The 16714-nt window shown below is 40.4% G+C and overlaps 3 protein-coding genes across 4 annotated transcripts; all 3 read right to left on the bottom strand.

The window, feature by feature from the left end:
* Nucleotides 1-891: 891 nt before the first annotated feature.
* Nucleotides 892-1538, bottom strand: LOC122312613. The gene is made up of 2 exons (XM_043127268.1): nucleotides 1337-1538; nucleotides 892-1238 (listed from the first exon to the last, which is right to left on the bottom strand). Exons 1-2 carry the CDS (start codon nucleotides 1536-1538, stop codon nucleotides 892-894), a joined length of 549 nt encoding a protein of 182 aa, XP_042983202.1.
* Nucleotides 1539-4906: 3368 nt separating this feature from the next.
* Nucleotides 4907-5958, bottom strand: LOC122312612. The gene is made up of 2 exons (XM_043127266.1): nucleotides 5460-5958; nucleotides 4907-5307 (listed from the first exon to the last, which is right to left on the bottom strand). The coding sequence occupies exons 1-2, from the start codon at nucleotides 5956-5958 to the stop codon at nucleotides 4907-4909; spliced, it is 900 nt and encodes a 299-aa protein (XP_042983200.1).
* Nucleotides 5959-7010: 1052 nt separating this feature from the next.
* On the bottom strand, nucleotides 7011-16019 carry LOC122314374 (probable LRR receptor-like serine/threonine-protein kinase At3g47570). Of its 2 annotated transcripts, none has more exons than XM_043129906.1 (3): nucleotides 14078-16019; nucleotides 7662-8612; nucleotides 7011-7464 (listed from the first exon to the last, which is right to left on the bottom strand). In XM_043129906.1, the coding sequence occupies exons 1-3, from the start codon at nucleotides 15801-15803 to the stop codon at nucleotides 7088-7090; spliced, it is 3054 nt and encodes a 1017-aa protein (XP_042985840.1). In that variant the 5' UTR covers nucleotides 15804-16019; the 3' UTR covers nucleotides 7011-7087. The 2 variants fall into 2 exon arrangements, with proteins under 2 accessions (XP_042985840.1, XP_042985839.1); XM_043129905.1 differs by having other exon boundaries at nucleotides 7662-8619; nucleotides 14085-16018.
* Between the last annotated feature and the right edge of the window lie 695 nt (nucleotides 16020-16714).

Raw genomic sequence — 16714 nt, 5'->3', positions numbered from 1 at the left:
GCCAACAGCTTCAAAATATTGAATATGCGCTTGTGATCACCTTCAACACCAAGCAATGTTCTCGTGCCTTGATCTTCGGGCGTAGACCGTCCCCATCCAAGTGGAAAGGATAAAAAAAAAAATATTCATTAGCACTTGGGTTCATCCAGCTAGCTAGAAAGAAGTATATCCCTTTATTGAATTAACATGATGAATGCCCACTTCTTTCCCATTCAATGCCTCCATTGATCAGTCTCTTATCCTTTTTAATAATCAGAGATCTCACAAATTCGATGGAAATATTCATGTGATCGTGTTAACAATAATTAATTAAAAGAAAAACAAATTAGTTAATTTATTTACATTGGTGGTATACTTCAAGCAATATTCCACAAGTTGAAATTATTGCATGCAGTGGATCATATCTAGCTCTTTTTTTTTATTTTTTGAAAGGAAAACCTGATCTCATTAATAACCAAGTTTATAATATCTCAATAGCTACAATTGACTGAATGCACAAGGGGCATTCTTCAATATCATATAGGTCTACACAGAAATTGAGAGTTGATTTAGCTAACTCATGTGCAACCATGTTTGCTTCTCTACACGCATGCACGTTTCTCCACTGACTCCAAGAATTCAATAGTTGCCTTGCATCTTCTATCATCAGTCTCCCTCTACTCCAGTTGGATCCCTCTGTTTGCAGAAGATCAATAACTTGTTTAGAGTCTCCTTCCAGTATTAGATTACTCAATCCAATTTCCTAGCAAAAAACTACTGCTAGTAAAAGACCCTGAGCTTCAGCATCAAAAGGGATTTCTGTGATGTCCCGAGTTTCCCTAAGTGTACCTATGACTCTGCCATTGTCATCTCGAATGATTACTCCCAACCCCATTTTCCTAGATTCCACCCTCAATGCCGCATCCCAGTTAGCTTATAATATCCTGCTTCTGGTTTTTGCCACTTCACTTCTCTCTGGCTTCTCTGCAATTGCTCAGGTAGTTGGGACTGGTTTTCCTCATGGAAGGACGAGACTTCATTCCTTGCTATTTGGGTTATGCTCGTGGGATGTTTGAAACCTTTGCCATGTAGGAATTCATTCCTTCTAGTCCATATCCCTTTCAAAGTTACAGCCACCTCCTCCAATTCAGCTTGATCTAGCTGTTGTACTAGAAGGGTCCATACATTGAAGAACATGTTGTTGTGGTGTGACATCTTTTGAACCTTGATGCACCCTTGGCTCCATACATCCCTTGCAGCTGAGCACCCCCATAGAGCATGGTTGAAGTTTTAGGTTCTCTTCTGCAGATTGGGCATAAGGGGTCTTCTAGTATTTTCCTCCTTGTCAGATTGGCACAGATAGGGAGAGCGTCACTGCATGCTCTCCACACAAAGAATTTAACAGCAGGGGCAACCTTCATCTTCCAAAGTCTTTTCCACACATCTTTTTCACTATGTTTCCTCGATGCTTCCCCCTCCAATTCAGAAATCAAACTCCTCTGGTAGTGATAGCCACTTTTAACTGTATACTGCCCATTGTTAGTGGCCTGCCAAGTCATTTTATCTTCTCTTCCTCCTAGACTAATAGGTATGGTTTTGATGGCCTCAATCTCCTAGTTTGAGAACAGTTTTTGGAGAAGGTCTTCTCTCCATGTTTTCAGGTTTGGGTCTATTATGTCACTGACCAATTCACACCACACATCATTGCCTCTTAGTGATGAAATCTGTTGAGAAGGTAGGGTTGGGATCCATTTTTCCTTCCAAAGATTGATGCTGGCTCCATTTTCCACTCGCCATAGAAGTCCTTTTTTTATGGATGCTCCTCCAGGCATATGAGGGACCCAACCCCAAATTTGACTCCAATAAGCCCACTTTTGAGAAGTACTTTTGCTTGTAAACTCTAGTAACCAGTGAGGTAGGATCTTGTAGCATTCTCCAACTTTGTTTTAATAGCATTGCCAGGTTGAAGCTTTTAAAATCTCTAAATCCCAGGCCCCCTAATTCCTTGCCAGAGCTTAGTTGTTCCCAAGAAATCCAATGAATCTTTGATGAATCTTCATTATATCCCCACCAGAATTTTCTTAAGAGTTGATTCAGTTTTCTTGTGATGGATGTTGGGAGGAAAAAGATCCCAATTGCATAGGTTGGAATGGCTTGGAGCACAGCTTTGAGCAATATATCATTTCCTGCATTGGATAAGTGCTTTATCTTCCAATTTGCTACTCGAGCCCAGGTTCTGTCTATAAGGGAGTGAAATGCTGCAATCTTTGCCCTTCCCACCATTACTGGTAGCCCTAAATACTTTTCAAAAGTCCCATTAGATTTGATGCCAACAAGTTGTAGGATTTGGTTCTGAATCTCTTGTTTTGTATTCTTACTAAAAAACACTAAAGATTTGTCCTTGTTTAGTACCTCTCCTAAGGTCAGTTCATAAATTTCCAAGATCATTAGCAATCTACTTAACTCCTCAGTTGTAGCTTGACAGAAAATTAGGCTATTCTCTGCAAAGAACAAATGATTCACCTTTGTAGGGCCTCTTCCCAATGGAGCACTAGTTAAGCTTCCCCTTTCTTCAGCTTGGTTCAGTAGTGCAGAAAGGGCTTCAGCACATAGGATGAAAATGTAGGGGGAGAGAGGGTCCCCTTGTCGAATTCCCCTAGAAGGGTAGAAATTTTGTTAAGGCTCTCCATTTACTAGGATAGAGTATGAGACTAAATTTAAACAATTTTGGATCAGGTGGACCCAGAGTTGGGGAAACCCAAGTTTCTTCATCACAGCTTCCACAAATCTCCATTCAATTCTATCATAAGCTTTGCTCATGTCTAATTTGAGTGCCATGAAGCCTTTTCTCCTGTTCATCCTTGATTGCATTGAGTGTAGAACCTCATAGGCCACTAAAGTGTTATCTGAGATTAGTCTCCCAGGGACAAAAGCACTTTGATTTACAAATATGAAGGAAGGAAGTATGCATTTCAATCTGTTTGCTAATGTTTTTGAAACTATCTTGTAGAGGACATTACAGAGGCTTATAGGTTGAAATTCAGACACCTTTTTAGGATTTTTAATCTTGGGGATCAGAGCTATGAAGGTTTCATTCACCTCTTGGAGTGAGCCACCTTGGTTAAGAGCTTGGAGAACAAATTTGCAGACATCTTCCCCCACCACCTCCCAGTGTTTTTGATAGAATTGAGCAGGGAATCCATCAGGTCTAGGGGAGCCCAATGGATTCATTTGGAAATAGGCTTCTCTAACCTCCTCAATTGTGAATTTTTTCAATAAACTTGTAGACATCTCAGTTGTAACTTTTGGGTGTAAGGCATGTAAACAAGCTTCAAAGTTAACAAGCAAGGAAGTAGTGAAAAGAGAGGAGAAAAAACCTATGAAAACCTCTCCAATTTCTTTCTGTTCATGAGCTATATTCCCAGCATTGTCTGAAATGGATTTGATGGAGTTGGTTTTCCTTCTCTGGTTGGCTTGCATGTGGAAGAAATGAGTGTTTTTGTCTCCATTCCTCAGCCAATCCTGTTTGGCACGCTGTTTCCACTTCATCTCAATTTCAGCTAGTGTAGTATCAAGTTTTCTTTGTAAAGTCTACATTCTGTCCATATGTGATCCATCACCATTATCTTGTAGGTGACTAATACTGGTCAAAATGTGAGCTAAGTCCCCTTATGCTTGCTGTGTTATTTTTTGTTTCCACATTAACAAATCCCTCTTACACTGGTTTAGCTTGTACCTCATTCTATCTGCTTGTGAATTCCCTCTTAGGCCTTTGCTCCATGCCTCTTTAATAACCCCTACACAGTCCTCCTTCAGTTCCCATGCTGCTTCATATCTAAAAATCTTGTTTTTTCTGCCCCTTCCATACATTATATGCTTCATATTAACATGTAATGGGGAATGATCTGATTTAATAGCCACCAAACTGTTGCAGTAGGCCTGGTTAAAAAGTTCACCCCATTCCTTATTGGCCATTGCCCTATCAATTCTCTCCTTTGTGAAACCTCTACCCCTCCTATTATTAGACCAGGTAAATTTCTGCCCTTGTGAGTGAATGTCACGGATCCCACATTATTCTAAGGCTTTCCTGAAATGTTCTATCTGAGTGTATGGTCTTCTTGCTCCCTCTACTTTTTCACTTTGATTAAGAATTTCATTAAAATCACCTCCACATAGCCAGGGCATTGATGGGTTTGGCTTAAGGATTTTGAGCAACTCCCAGCTGCTTTTCCTTTTCAATGTATTTGGGTGGCCATAGAATCCAGTAAATTGCCAACTAGGACTTCCTCCCTCATCCTGTACATGAGCATTAATATGCCATCGAGTGTAACTTGTAATTTGGACTTTCCAATCTTCTTTCCATAGCATAGCAATCCCACCACTTGTTCCCACACTGTCCACTGCAAAACAGCTATCAAACCTCAGAGAAACTCTTACCTCTTCCATCCGTGTTTTGTTGCACTTAGTTTCTACAAGGAAAACTAAGTGTGGGCACTTGTCCTTAGTCAATTTCCTAAGGATTCGAATTGTCTGAGGGTTCCCAAGCCCTCGACAATTCCATATTCAAATACTCATTTGTTTTGGCATGGCTGGAGGCCAACCATTGCCTTTTCAAGTTGGTTTTCTGTGTTTTCCTCATTGCTCCTAAGTCATTTTGGAGACAAGTCATGCTCTGTGTTATTCTTCCAGCCTCTTCTTTTGGTCCCTACCACTTGGTGGGAATTTGTGATATCACCCAAGACCATGCTAGAAATTGCCTCTCCTCTAGCCTTCCTTTTCCATTTGCTTGTTTTAGTATTCCCATTATCTGTTCTCGAGTTGTTACTCCTCCTGGTTCTATCTGCTCTTCCCTCAGCTAGATTTACAGCACCATTTAGGGTGGAACCTACTTTGGCATTTGTTCCTCTCAAGCTAGAGATGGTTTAGTCTAAGTCCATTTGAGAGAAAGGTTCTGTAAGAACCTCTTTCCCAGTTGGGTGTTGAGTTTGAGTTGTACAGGAATGAACCACTCCTCTACTGAATCCGAAGGTTTGGGTGTTAGATTCACTGTCTTTTTGCTATGTTCATAGGTTTTCCCCTCTCTCAATGAATTCTCCTCAGTACCCTTCTCAGTTTCCACCATCTTATACTTGCCATGGATTGTTTCATTTTGCCTAAACCTCTCTTCAGGTTGTTCTTCTTTCTGGTTGTTGTATTCAGGCTTGCCTCCATATTTTCTAAAATCAAACAGGTTGGTATTCATTGGTTGAGCTCGTAACCAAGCCCCAAACTGCATTGGTGGTTGTTCATCTTGGTGATGATCAAACCTTGGTCTTGAGGATGTTCTACCTTTATGGGAAAGGATCCCACAATGGAAGCAGAGATTTTGGAGTTGCTCATATTTAAAAGAGATCCAGATATTCTCCCCTTCAAACTCCAACCATTTTCCCCTCAATAATGGTTTAGTGAATCCAGTGCAACCCTCACTCTTAAGCATCTACCCCAAGCAGAACCATTAGAGTCTGCATCCACCCTTATCACGTGTCCCAGGGACGAGCCAAAGTCCTCTCCTACCTCTTCAGTCATTGCAGCCAGTGGTAGGTTATGGCATTGCACCCAAAATGGCTCGTACTGAAATTTCAACACATTCAGAGATACATTCTCATCTACTTCTTGTATTGTTATTAGGTTCCTATCAAAGAACCAGGGTCTACTGCTTAGGACTCTTTCTTTATCCTGTATTTGTTGAAACTCTATTAGGAAACATTGTTCATTAAGGTCTTTGAAACGTACCCACCCTTGTAGCCTCCAGATTTGAGACATTGTCACCCTAAAAGCTTCATTGTTGACTCCCTTTTCCGATAGCACCTTGCTGATGATGCAAAGCTTCCCCTGTATGTTTCCTTCCTTCGCTCCCTTTGTTTTTATTTGAAACACAGATGTTTCTTCCTTTGACAGATGGAGTCTTTCCCACCTCTTGGTCAAATTGTCTTCCACCATTTTAACTATCAACCGTCGCCACCCTCACAGCCAGTGAGACTATTCCCCGTGTAGAAAAAATAGGGGTACTAAACCCTATCCGTCTTTGATAGAAGAGAGAGAGGGACCGAGGATCATATCTAGCTCTAGATCTTGATTTAAACGGAATCTTGAAATTATTTCAATCTAGCCATAATATTTCATTAGAAATTATATAATTGACCAAGTGACCAAGAAAATCATGAATGCTTGGGGAACGAAATGAGATGAGAAATTTATTAAAAGTAATGAAATAGTTTGTGAATAGTACTAAAATAGTTCATTTGAGTTATGATATCTATTTTATGGGGTTTAGAAAATGAGAGACAAAAAGTTGAATAAAAATATTATAAAGTTATAATATTGTTAGAATATAATTTTTTAATATTATATTTATTTTTGAGATTTGAAAATGTTTACTTTTTTTTTTTCTTTTGTTTGAATGTTTGAGAAAGTTATAATAATTAATTTGAAAATTTTATAATGATTAGTTTGAAAGTATTTGTATTTGGATAATGTTTTGGAATGAAATGAGATAGGATGAGATGATATGAGATAAAAAACATTACGAAACATCCTCTAGTCTATTCAGCTTCTTTCACGTCCAACATAAAGACCAAATCATATTAATGAGCTAACTATGACAATATCATAGTACATTTTATTAGATTTAGGACTCATTTATTTTTACAAAGCGGAATGATTTGCACAAATCTCAAATAGACAAGTCTCATACAAAATTTTGTAAAAAAATGGATCCCACCTAAAAAGAGTATAAAAAAAACTATTTTTTATTAGTAAAACCCACCCTTTTACAAATGGCTTGTATGGAGCTTATCTATTTGAGGCTCATACTTACTTTTTCACAAATCATCTCATCTCATCTAATTTAATCATTATAAATTTCTCAAACTCCCACACAAAATACAATAAAAAATTCATCATTTTCAAATTTCAAAACAAAAATAATATTAAAAACTTATATTCTAATCGTATTTTATTTAACTTTCAACTTTGATGTTATCTCATTTATGTAAACAAACAAGAAAAGCTCAGAATCAACCAACATCTGCAACAAGACTTTTCTTAATCATATGAAGCTGTGCTACAACTAAACAAAAACATCATCATCTGCAACAAGCTTTTTCTTAATCATATGAAGCCGTGCTACAACTTCTTTAATGTTCATCCGTTCTCCAGGTTGATTTGTAGAACAAGCAACTCCAATCCCTAATATCGAAATCAGGTACTCCGGGATTTTGTTTCTTCTGAAGTTTCTCTCTCCTCCTCTTTCCTGGAAAAGAATTGGATCTGTAATCTCTATCACTCGATGAGGCAAAGCTTCTTTGACAAATGAATGTAGGTCCACAGCGCCTCGAAACATGTCGTCTGTGGGTCCTGGTCCTTTCTTGGTAAACATTTCTAATAGGAGGATCCCATAACTGTACACATCTCCATAGACAGACACCTTATTTCCCATACCATACTCTGCATTTGATATACAATAACTTTTCATGTCTCATAATTTTGAAGAAAATAAAAGCATATGCTAAGAGAGTAACATGTGCTATGATGCTGTCCATGTGAGGAACCCATGAGATTTGGTTTTAAGGAAAATAAAATTGCTAAGCTAGTTTGTCCTCAGATCAAGCTTAGAAATGTTAGAACAAGAAATGTATTCTTACCAGGAGCAGTGTAGCCAATTGTTCCTCTTATGCCAATAGAGCTTGATTGTTCATTAGAAGAGTTTATATGGTTCACTTCAGGAGAGAATTTTGCCAATCCAAAGTCACCAACATGTCCAACCATTTCATCGTCGAGAAGAACATTACTAGGCTTCAAATCACAGTGAACAATAGGTATTTGGCAATGATAATGGAGATATTCCAATGCACTCGCAACATCAATGGCTATATTCAACCTCTGATAAAGATTAAGATTTCTTGGTTCATGTTGCTCTTCATCTTCTTTTGCAACTGGATGCAACCAATCCTCAAGGCTGCCATTGATCATGAACTCATAAACTAGTGCCTTGAAATCATTACCATTAAAATCAACACTTGAGCAAACAGTTAGTACCTTCAAAAGGTTTCGATGCCTGATATTTCTCAGGGCTTCACATTCAGAAAGAAAGCTTTTGGCAGCTCCACGCTGCAAAAGGTTTAGAACCTTTACAGCAATTGTTTTTCTACCCTCATCAAGGATTCCTTTATACACGGATCCAAAACTGCCAACACCAAGCAAATTATCAGGGGAGAACCCTCCAGTGGCTTTCAAGAGACTTTGATAAGACAAATCTGGAGAGTTTGAAATTGATTCTGTTCTTTTCTTTCTTAACCAGCAGATAAATAAGAAAGAGATCACAGACGTTGTCCCTAAAATCCCGAAAACTATTAATATTATTGTCAATTTCTTCTTCTTCGGCTTCCCAAAGTTGCATTTAGGCAATTCCATCTCAGGTATTCCTCCGCATAGGTGATTGTTTCCTACAACTGAAGTTGCTGTGGAGTTCTTGAAAACTCCATCTATAGGCACCAGACCCTCCAGATTATTATAAGATAGATTCAAAAGCTCCAAAACTTTCAAATCCATAAAAAAATCTGGAATTTTTCCTGATAGATTATTTCGAGAAAGATCTAATTGTTAAAATCAACCCAAGTGTAAGTGTGAGTGTGAAATGAGTTTGGGTTTGCAGCCACCAACTCATGCTCACCCACCACCACCCACCACCACCTACCATAGTTAGGCCACCCACCCTCTCCCAAGTCAGAAGAAGCTGCAACAGGTGGGCTGCTCTTCTCCTATAAATAGAAGAGAGCTCTGAAGATAAAATGCAGTGGGTAAAAGAGAGGAAGAGGAACGTGAGAGAGAGAAATAGAATTTTGTAGAGTGTTTTGTAAATCTCGTACAAATTCTATAAAAGAGGCTCCAGTGGACGTAAGCAATTTGCTGAACCACTTTAAAATTGTTTTGTGTGATTTTCGGACAGACCAGAGGAACAACAATTGGTATCAGAGCTCTGGTTCGAGCTGTCCGAAAATTCAAGTTGTTCAAAATCAATTTTTGACAACTCCAGGGTGTTCCTCGCGTTGAGACGAATCCGTTGCCGCAAACGGAATCGAAAACGGAGGTCGGAGTAGCTCACACGCGCCCCTAGAAGGTCCGCGCGTGCACTGCTGTCATCCACGCGCCCCCACGCGCGTCGGAGGAAGAAGACGACTGAACTACACGCTCCCACGCGCCCTCACGCGCTCCAGAGGTTGAAGACGCGTGACAGACACGCGCCTCACGCGCTCCCACGCGCCCTACAAAGGTTCAGCGCGTGACATACACGCGCCTCACGCGCTCCCCACGCGCAGACAGTACTGTAGCGCGTGTAATACACGCGCCTACTCGCCGCCCACGCGCACTGTTCAGCGCGTGCATCCCACGCTCCAGACAGATCACAACCGTCCGTTTTTCAGATCCAATTTCGGCTTGATCTAAGCCATTCGGAGTCCGATTTCAACAATCAAATAGTGCTTTCTTACTATTTGGATCATTCCGGACTCATCCGTACGGTTAGAATTTTGAAATTTTGAGTCTAAATTTTTTAAAATTCAAATGGAAGGATCTGGAAGAGACAGGAGCTCTGAACATTCCAGTAGCTCGGGACGTCGGTCCACTGTGTCAAATGCCAAGTTTGAAGTTGAAAAGTTCGATGGAACAAGCAACTTCGGCATGTGGCAATGTGAAGTCATGGACGTGTTGATCCAACAAGAGTTGGATATTGCGTTGGGAGGAAAGCCAGATGATATGACTGATCAGGGTTGGAAGAAGCTTAGTACTCAAGCTTGTAGTACAATCCGATTATGCCTTACCAAAGAACAAAAGTATTTTGTCATGAGAGAGACAGATGCTAGGGTACTTTGGCAGAAATTGGAGGATAAATTCATGAAGAAGAGCATTGAGAGCCGTTTGCACTTGAAGAAGAAGCTCTTCAGATTCCAATTTCGTGAAGGTATTTCAATGTCTGAACATCTGAATAATTATAATCAAATTCTTGCTGATTTGTTAAACTTGGATGTTAAAATCGAAGATGAAGATAAGGCTTTACTACTGTTGAATTCCTTACCTGATACATATGAGCATTTAATTACTACTCTATTGTATGGGAAGGAAAAGATTAGTTTTGAAGATGTATCTAGCTCTTTAATTAGCAATGAGTACCGGAGAAAAGATAAACAGGTACATCAAGATACATCAAGTGAAGCGCTAACAGCAAGGGGGAGACCACAGTCAAGGTATCCCGGAAGGAGGAAAGGTTTTCATTCGAAAACTCGAGCCACATCGCGTGGTTCATCAGTCGGCAGAAAACTCGCCAGAGATGAGTGTTCCTTTTGTCACAACAAAGGACACTGGAAGAAGGATTGTCCCAACCGGAAGGGACAACAGCAGAATCAACCCAACACAGCCAATGTCGTGGACAGAGATGACGAGTCAGATTTTGCCTTGGCAAGTTCATCATCCATTTGTCGTTCCGATGAATGGATTATGGATTCCGGATGTACCTATCATATGTGTCCCAATCGGGACTGGTTTACTGATTTCACAAAGATTGATGGTGGAGCAGTACTTATGGGCAATGATAGTGCCTGTAAGACTCAAGGAGTAGGTAGCATTCGGTTAAAGCTGCACGATGGCAGCGTCAAGACTCTGACAGAAGTTCGGTACGTTCCGGACTTACGGAAGAATCTCATCTCACTGGGATCTCTGGATTCAAAGGGATTCAGAATCGCCATTGAAGATGGAACTCTCAAAGTACTAATGGGAGTTCGGGTGGCAATGAAGGGTTTGAGGCGAGGAAACTTGTACTTCTTGCAAGGAAGTACTGTTGATGGAAGAGCTTCCACAGGCTGTGAGAAGCTAGATGAGACTGATGCCGACACCACCAGTCTTTGGCATATGCGTATGGGACACGCAGGAGAAAAAGCTTTGCAAACACTGGTGAAGCAAGGCTTACTCAAAGGTGCCAAGACATGTAAACTGTCTTTCTGTGAGCACTGTGTATTGGGAAAGCAGAGGCGAATCAAGTTTGGAACCGCAGTACACAATACACAGGGAATTCTTGACTATGTGCATTCCGATGTTTGGGGACCTACCCAAAATGCATCTTTGGGAGGTAAACATTGGTTTGTAACTTTTGTTGATGATTATTCTCGTCGTGTGTGGGTGTATACGATGAAGAACAAAGATGAAGTGCTGAAAATCTTCCTTGATTGGAAGAAAATGGTTGAGACTCAGACCGGCAGGAAGATCAAGCGGCTCAGATCTGATAATGGAGGTGAGTACACTTCAGACCCCTTCATGGAAGTATGCCGGAGAGAGGGAATTGTCAGACATTTCACGGTACGAGGTACACCGCAGTAGAACGGTGTGGCAGAACGAATGAATCGTACTTTATTAGAGAAAGTGCGATGTATGTTGCTGAATGCTGGATTCAGTAAACAATTTTGGGCTGAAGCTGTGACCTATGCCTGTCACCTCATTAACCGACTACCAGCAGCTGCCAATAATGGGAAGACGCCCATTGAAGTGTGGAGAGGTAAACATGCTACTGATTATGACTTTTTACACATTTTCGGATGTCCTGCTTACTATCATGCTAAAGAAAGTAAGCTTGATCCTAGAGCCAAGAAAGCAAAATTCTTGGGCTTTAGTATCGGTGTAAAAGGGTATAGACTCTGGTGTGTAGAGTCCAAAAAGGTAATCATCAGTAGAGATGTTACATTCAACGAATCTGAGATGCTTAAGTCACATAAGCATAAAGATTCCAGTGAAGGCAGCAGTGATGGCGAAACATTAGATGATTCGCAGAGTGTGGAGTTTATTACTTCAAAGAAGTTGGGAAAGCATGGACAAGATGAGGTTGATAATCCAGTCATAGTACCTCCAAGTCAACCTGAGTCAATAGCAACCAACAGACCGAGACGAGAGAAACGTGTACCGATACGTTATTCAGACTATGTGACATATGCATTACCAGCTGAAGGGGGTGAGATCCCAACCACTTACAGAGAAGCCGTACAGTCCAGTGAACAAGTTGAATGGACAAAGGCGATGAATGAAGAGATGCAGTCTCTTCACCAGAACCAGACTTGGGAGCTTGTGCCGCTTCCAAAAGGAAAGAAGACAATTGGCTGTAAGTGGATCTTCAATCAGAAAGATGATCAAGCTGCTAAAAATGGAGTGAGATACAAAGCTAGGTTGGTAGCCAAGGGCTACGCTCAGACAGAGGGAATTGACTACAGTGAAGTATTCTCTCCTGTTGTGAAACATTCATCCATTCGGATATTGTTAGCTTTGGTTGCACAATATGATCTTGAGTTAGCACAGCTTGATGTGAAGACAGCTTTCTTACATGGTGATCTGGAAGAGGAGATTTATCTGTCTCAACCAGAAGGATTCAAAGAAGCTGGCAAAGAGAATTGGGTATGCAGTCTGAAGAAGTCTCTCTATGGCTTGAAGCAGTCACCTCGACAATGGTACAAGCGTTTCGACCGCTTTATGTTGGATCTGAAATACACTCGTTGCCAATACGATCATTGTGTATATTTCAGAAAACTTGCAAATGGATCTTTCATTTATTTGCTTTTATATGTAGATGATATGTTAATTGCATGTAAAAGCAAGGGGGAGATAGATCGCTTAAAAACTCAGTTAAGTAATGAGTTTGAAATGAAAGATCTAGGAGAAGCACTAAGAATACTGGGAATGGAGATCAGCAGAGATAGGGTGAAAGGTATAGTTCACCTTACTCAGAAACAGTATCTGAAGAGAATACTGCAACGATTCAACATCGACTCGAAGACGAAGCCGGTGAGTACTCCTATGGCCCCATATTTCAAGCTCAGTGCATTGCAGTCTCCTAAAACCGATGAAGAGCGAGACTACATGAAGAATGTACCATATGCAAGTGTTGTTGGAAGCTTAATGTATGCCATGGTGTGTACACGACCTGATATCTCCCAGGCCGTTAGCTTGGTTAGTCGCTATATGCATAATCCTGGAAAGGTTCATTGGCATGCGGCTAAGTGGATTCTACGGTATATTGCGGGGACCGTAGATGTTGGTTTGAGGTTTGAGAAGAGTGAAGATAGTCTAGTAACTGGATATGTTGACTCAGACTATGCAGGTGATCTTGACAAACGTCGATCGACAACTGGTTATGTGTTCACTATGGCTGGAGGACCAGTTAGTTGGCGATCAACTTTGCAGTCAACAATTGCACTATCATCAACTGAGGCTGAATACATGGCTGTAACAGAAGCCGTGAAAGAAGCTATTTGGTTACAGGGATTGGTAACAGATTTGGGCTTTGAGCAGCAAGAGGTTACCGTTTACTGTGACAGTCAGAGTGCAATTCATTTGGCCAAGAATCAAGTATATCACTCTCGAACAAAACATATAGATGTCAGATTTCACTTTGTACGTGAAATATTGGAAGAAGATGACATCAAACTTCAGAAGATTGGCACTGAAGATAATCCAGCAGATATGTTGACGAAGGTCGTCACAGGGATCAAGTTCCAACACTGTTTGGACTTGATCAGTATTGAACACTGCTGAGCACCCTCGGGTGCATTGGAGCGTATTCGATAGCAGAAGTCTCTCATGTCAAAGAATTTGGTGCATTCATTTGAAGAATGAATCAGTTTGTAAGCATCCTGGTATGGCACACTTGGGTGGAGGGGGTGATTGTTAAAATCAACCCAAGTGTAAGTGTGAGTGTGAAATGAGTTTGGGTTTGCAGCCACCAACTCATGCTCACCCACCACCACCCACCACCACCTACCATAGTTAGGCCACCCACCCTCTCCCAAGTCAGAAGAAGCTGCAACAGGTGGGCTGCTCTTCTCCTATAAATAGAAGAGAGCTCTGAAGATAAAATGCAGTGGGTAAAAGAGAGGAAGAGGAACGTGAGAGAGAGAAATAGAATTTTGTAGAGTGTTTTGTAAATCTCGTACAAATTCTATAAAAGAGGCTCCAGTGGACGTAAGCAATTTGCTGAACCACTTTAAAATTGTTTTGTGTGATTTTCGGACAGACCAGAGGCACAACACTAATTGCTGAAGTCCTCTCAGAGAACCTAAACTTGATGGAATGGTGCCTAGGAAGAAGTTTTCATCCATGGCTAGATACTCCAGCTTAATACAACTGCCAAGACTGCTCGGAATTTCACCGGATAGCATGTTTTCTGAAACATACAATGCACCCAGGTTTTTCAGATTCCCAACTTCAATGGGAAGGGAACCTGTGAAATGATTTTGGGACAAATCAAGATAGACTGATAAGGATGAGAGGCCAATGACTTGCGGAGGTATGGCGCCACTTAGACTGTTATTGTAAAGATCTAATGAGAGCAAAGATTGGCAGTTGCCTAGACTTGAAGGGATGCTTCCCTGAAGGTTGTTGCTCTTTAAATCTAATCTGATTAACTGAGATAGATTTCCAAAAGAATCTGGGATGTTGCCTGAGAGATTGTTTCCACTTAGAAGCATTTCTTGCAACTGTTGAAGCTTTCCAAGATCATGGGGAATGGTTCCTGACAATTGGTTATCCCGCAAATAGAGTCTCTCTAAGTTGAAGAGATTTGAGATCCCACTTGGTATAATTCCTTCTATATTATTGGCATCTATTAAAAATACTTTCAGAGTAGATGAAAAGTTACTGATATATTTAGGTAAAACACCACCAAGACTGTTATTGTTTATAGCCAACAGCTCTAGGAATGTAGCATTGGTCAAAGAAAAGAGAAAGCTCAAGTCATCAGCTTCCCCCCTTCCGAGGGGATTGTCTGTGGTGCTCAACCATTGAAGCTTCTGCAGCTTTTCCCAAGAAGGAACATTTCCAGTAAAATAATTCCCTGCAATTGTAATAAAACGCAGATTTGAGGCATTGGAAATTGAAGGAGGAATGGAACCAGTAAATTTGTTCATGGAAAGGGCAAAGTTTTCGAGATTAGGAAAGGTTATGCCCAAGTCCAATGGAAGACTTCCATGGATTTGATTAACTCCAACGTCAAAATTAGTAACAGAAGAGAGATTGAAGACTTGTGAAGGGATGGTCCCAGAAAGCAAATTAGCACCAAGTGCTATATATTTAAGATTCATGAGGTTGCTTAGTGAATGAGGAATACTCCCACTAAGATTATTTAAGGGTGCTGAAAGTACCTCAAGTGAAGATAGGTTCCCAAGAAATGGAGGGATAATTCCTTTTAATCTGTTGGACCCTACAGAAAATATTTTCAGCTTTGACAGGGAGGAAAGTTCTACAGGAATTTCCCCAACCAGATTGTTATTAGCAAGACTGAGATTTTCCATATGCATGCAACCAGATATATTCGTAGGAATTCTTCCACTGATTGTATTATTATGCAGAGCTAAGCTCCTTAATCTGCGCAAACGACCTATTTCTGGAGGGATTTCATGAATCAAGCTATTGTTTTGAAGCTTCAGAATCCTTAAAAAACTCAAGTTTCCAATGAAAGGCGATATAGATCCGACAAGTTCTTTAGCTGCCAGGTGCAACTTCGTGACCCTTCTGTGCCGGTGACCGCATGTGACACCCCGCCACTCACAAAAGTCAATGCTGTTGTTCCAGGAACTGAAAACCATGAAAGGGTCATGGGTTATTCCCTTCTTGAATTCAAGCAAGGCTAGCCTGTCTGCCTCCTTCCCGCCAATGGCATAGGTGGTAGAAGCAATGCCCAAGACAGAAACAACAATAAGAGCACTACAAATAGTACTACACAGAGAGACTAGGGAGCTCAAGTTAGAATGCCCCATAGAGTTGGGAAAATCTTGAAGCAGAGTCTTGATCGACGTTTGTCTGTCACGACAAAGAAAAAGATGAAGCAAGGAGAAATTCCTGGGGGCTAGTTTCGTTGTTCCTCAACTCCTATGGGAACTGTCACTGGCAATTAAGATAAGCAAAATGCAAGGAAAATGTATGTTTGACAACGACCATGAAGTTAGATGGGCAAAGCTTTTTACATCTCAATTATTCTTTTGAAATTTTTTTTTATACTTTATAATGTTTTGAGTAGGTAAAAATGAATCACGGGACTACTTTTCAAAAAAGTAGGAGACTCAAGTCAAATGATAAAGCTGGAAACTTTAATTAGGTTGGCCATCTCCACTTGAGGTTGGAAGAAAATGTTGCTTGACTGGAAAATGATGGCAAAATTGACCTCAATTTAACGCGGAAACTCCACCACCATTTCCCTTTCATTCAATTTCCAATTTCCACTTTTTCCTCTACAAAAATTAGCCACCAGAAGTTATCAAAACTATTCTAATATCGTTTAAGTCGATCACCATTCAACCTATTTACAAAGAAAATATTATAAATTATACAAAAACTTATTATCCCAGTACTACAAGAAAAACCCTTCATTACAATAACAGCCACAACCCCTTATAAATGATGCAAAACATCAAAGAGGCACATATATAAACTATAAAGTACTATAAAGTTAATAAAATTCCCAAACCCATATGGCAAAGCAAACACAATAAAGTAGGCTGATTTTGTAATCATCTCATTTAATTCATTTTATATAATCATTATAACTATTCTAATGTAGCAACGAGACAAGATTCACGCTCCCAGGATGGTAAACAACACCAATACCAGCACTCCTCTCATCAACGATACCAGGGTCGTGGACGCAACACCTGTGGAAGAGGAAATCAGT

The sequence above is a fragment of the Carya illinoinensis genome, chromosome 6 (genome assembly GCF_018687715.1).
Source record: "Carya illinoinensis cultivar Pawnee chromosome 6, C.illinoinensisPawnee_v1, whole genome shotgun sequence".
NCBI classification, from domain to species: domain Eukaryota; kingdom Viridiplantae; phylum Streptophyta; class Magnoliopsida; order Fagales; family Juglandaceae; genus Carya; species Carya illinoinensis.
This window is presented reverse-complemented; position numbering and strand designations above follow the sequence as displayed.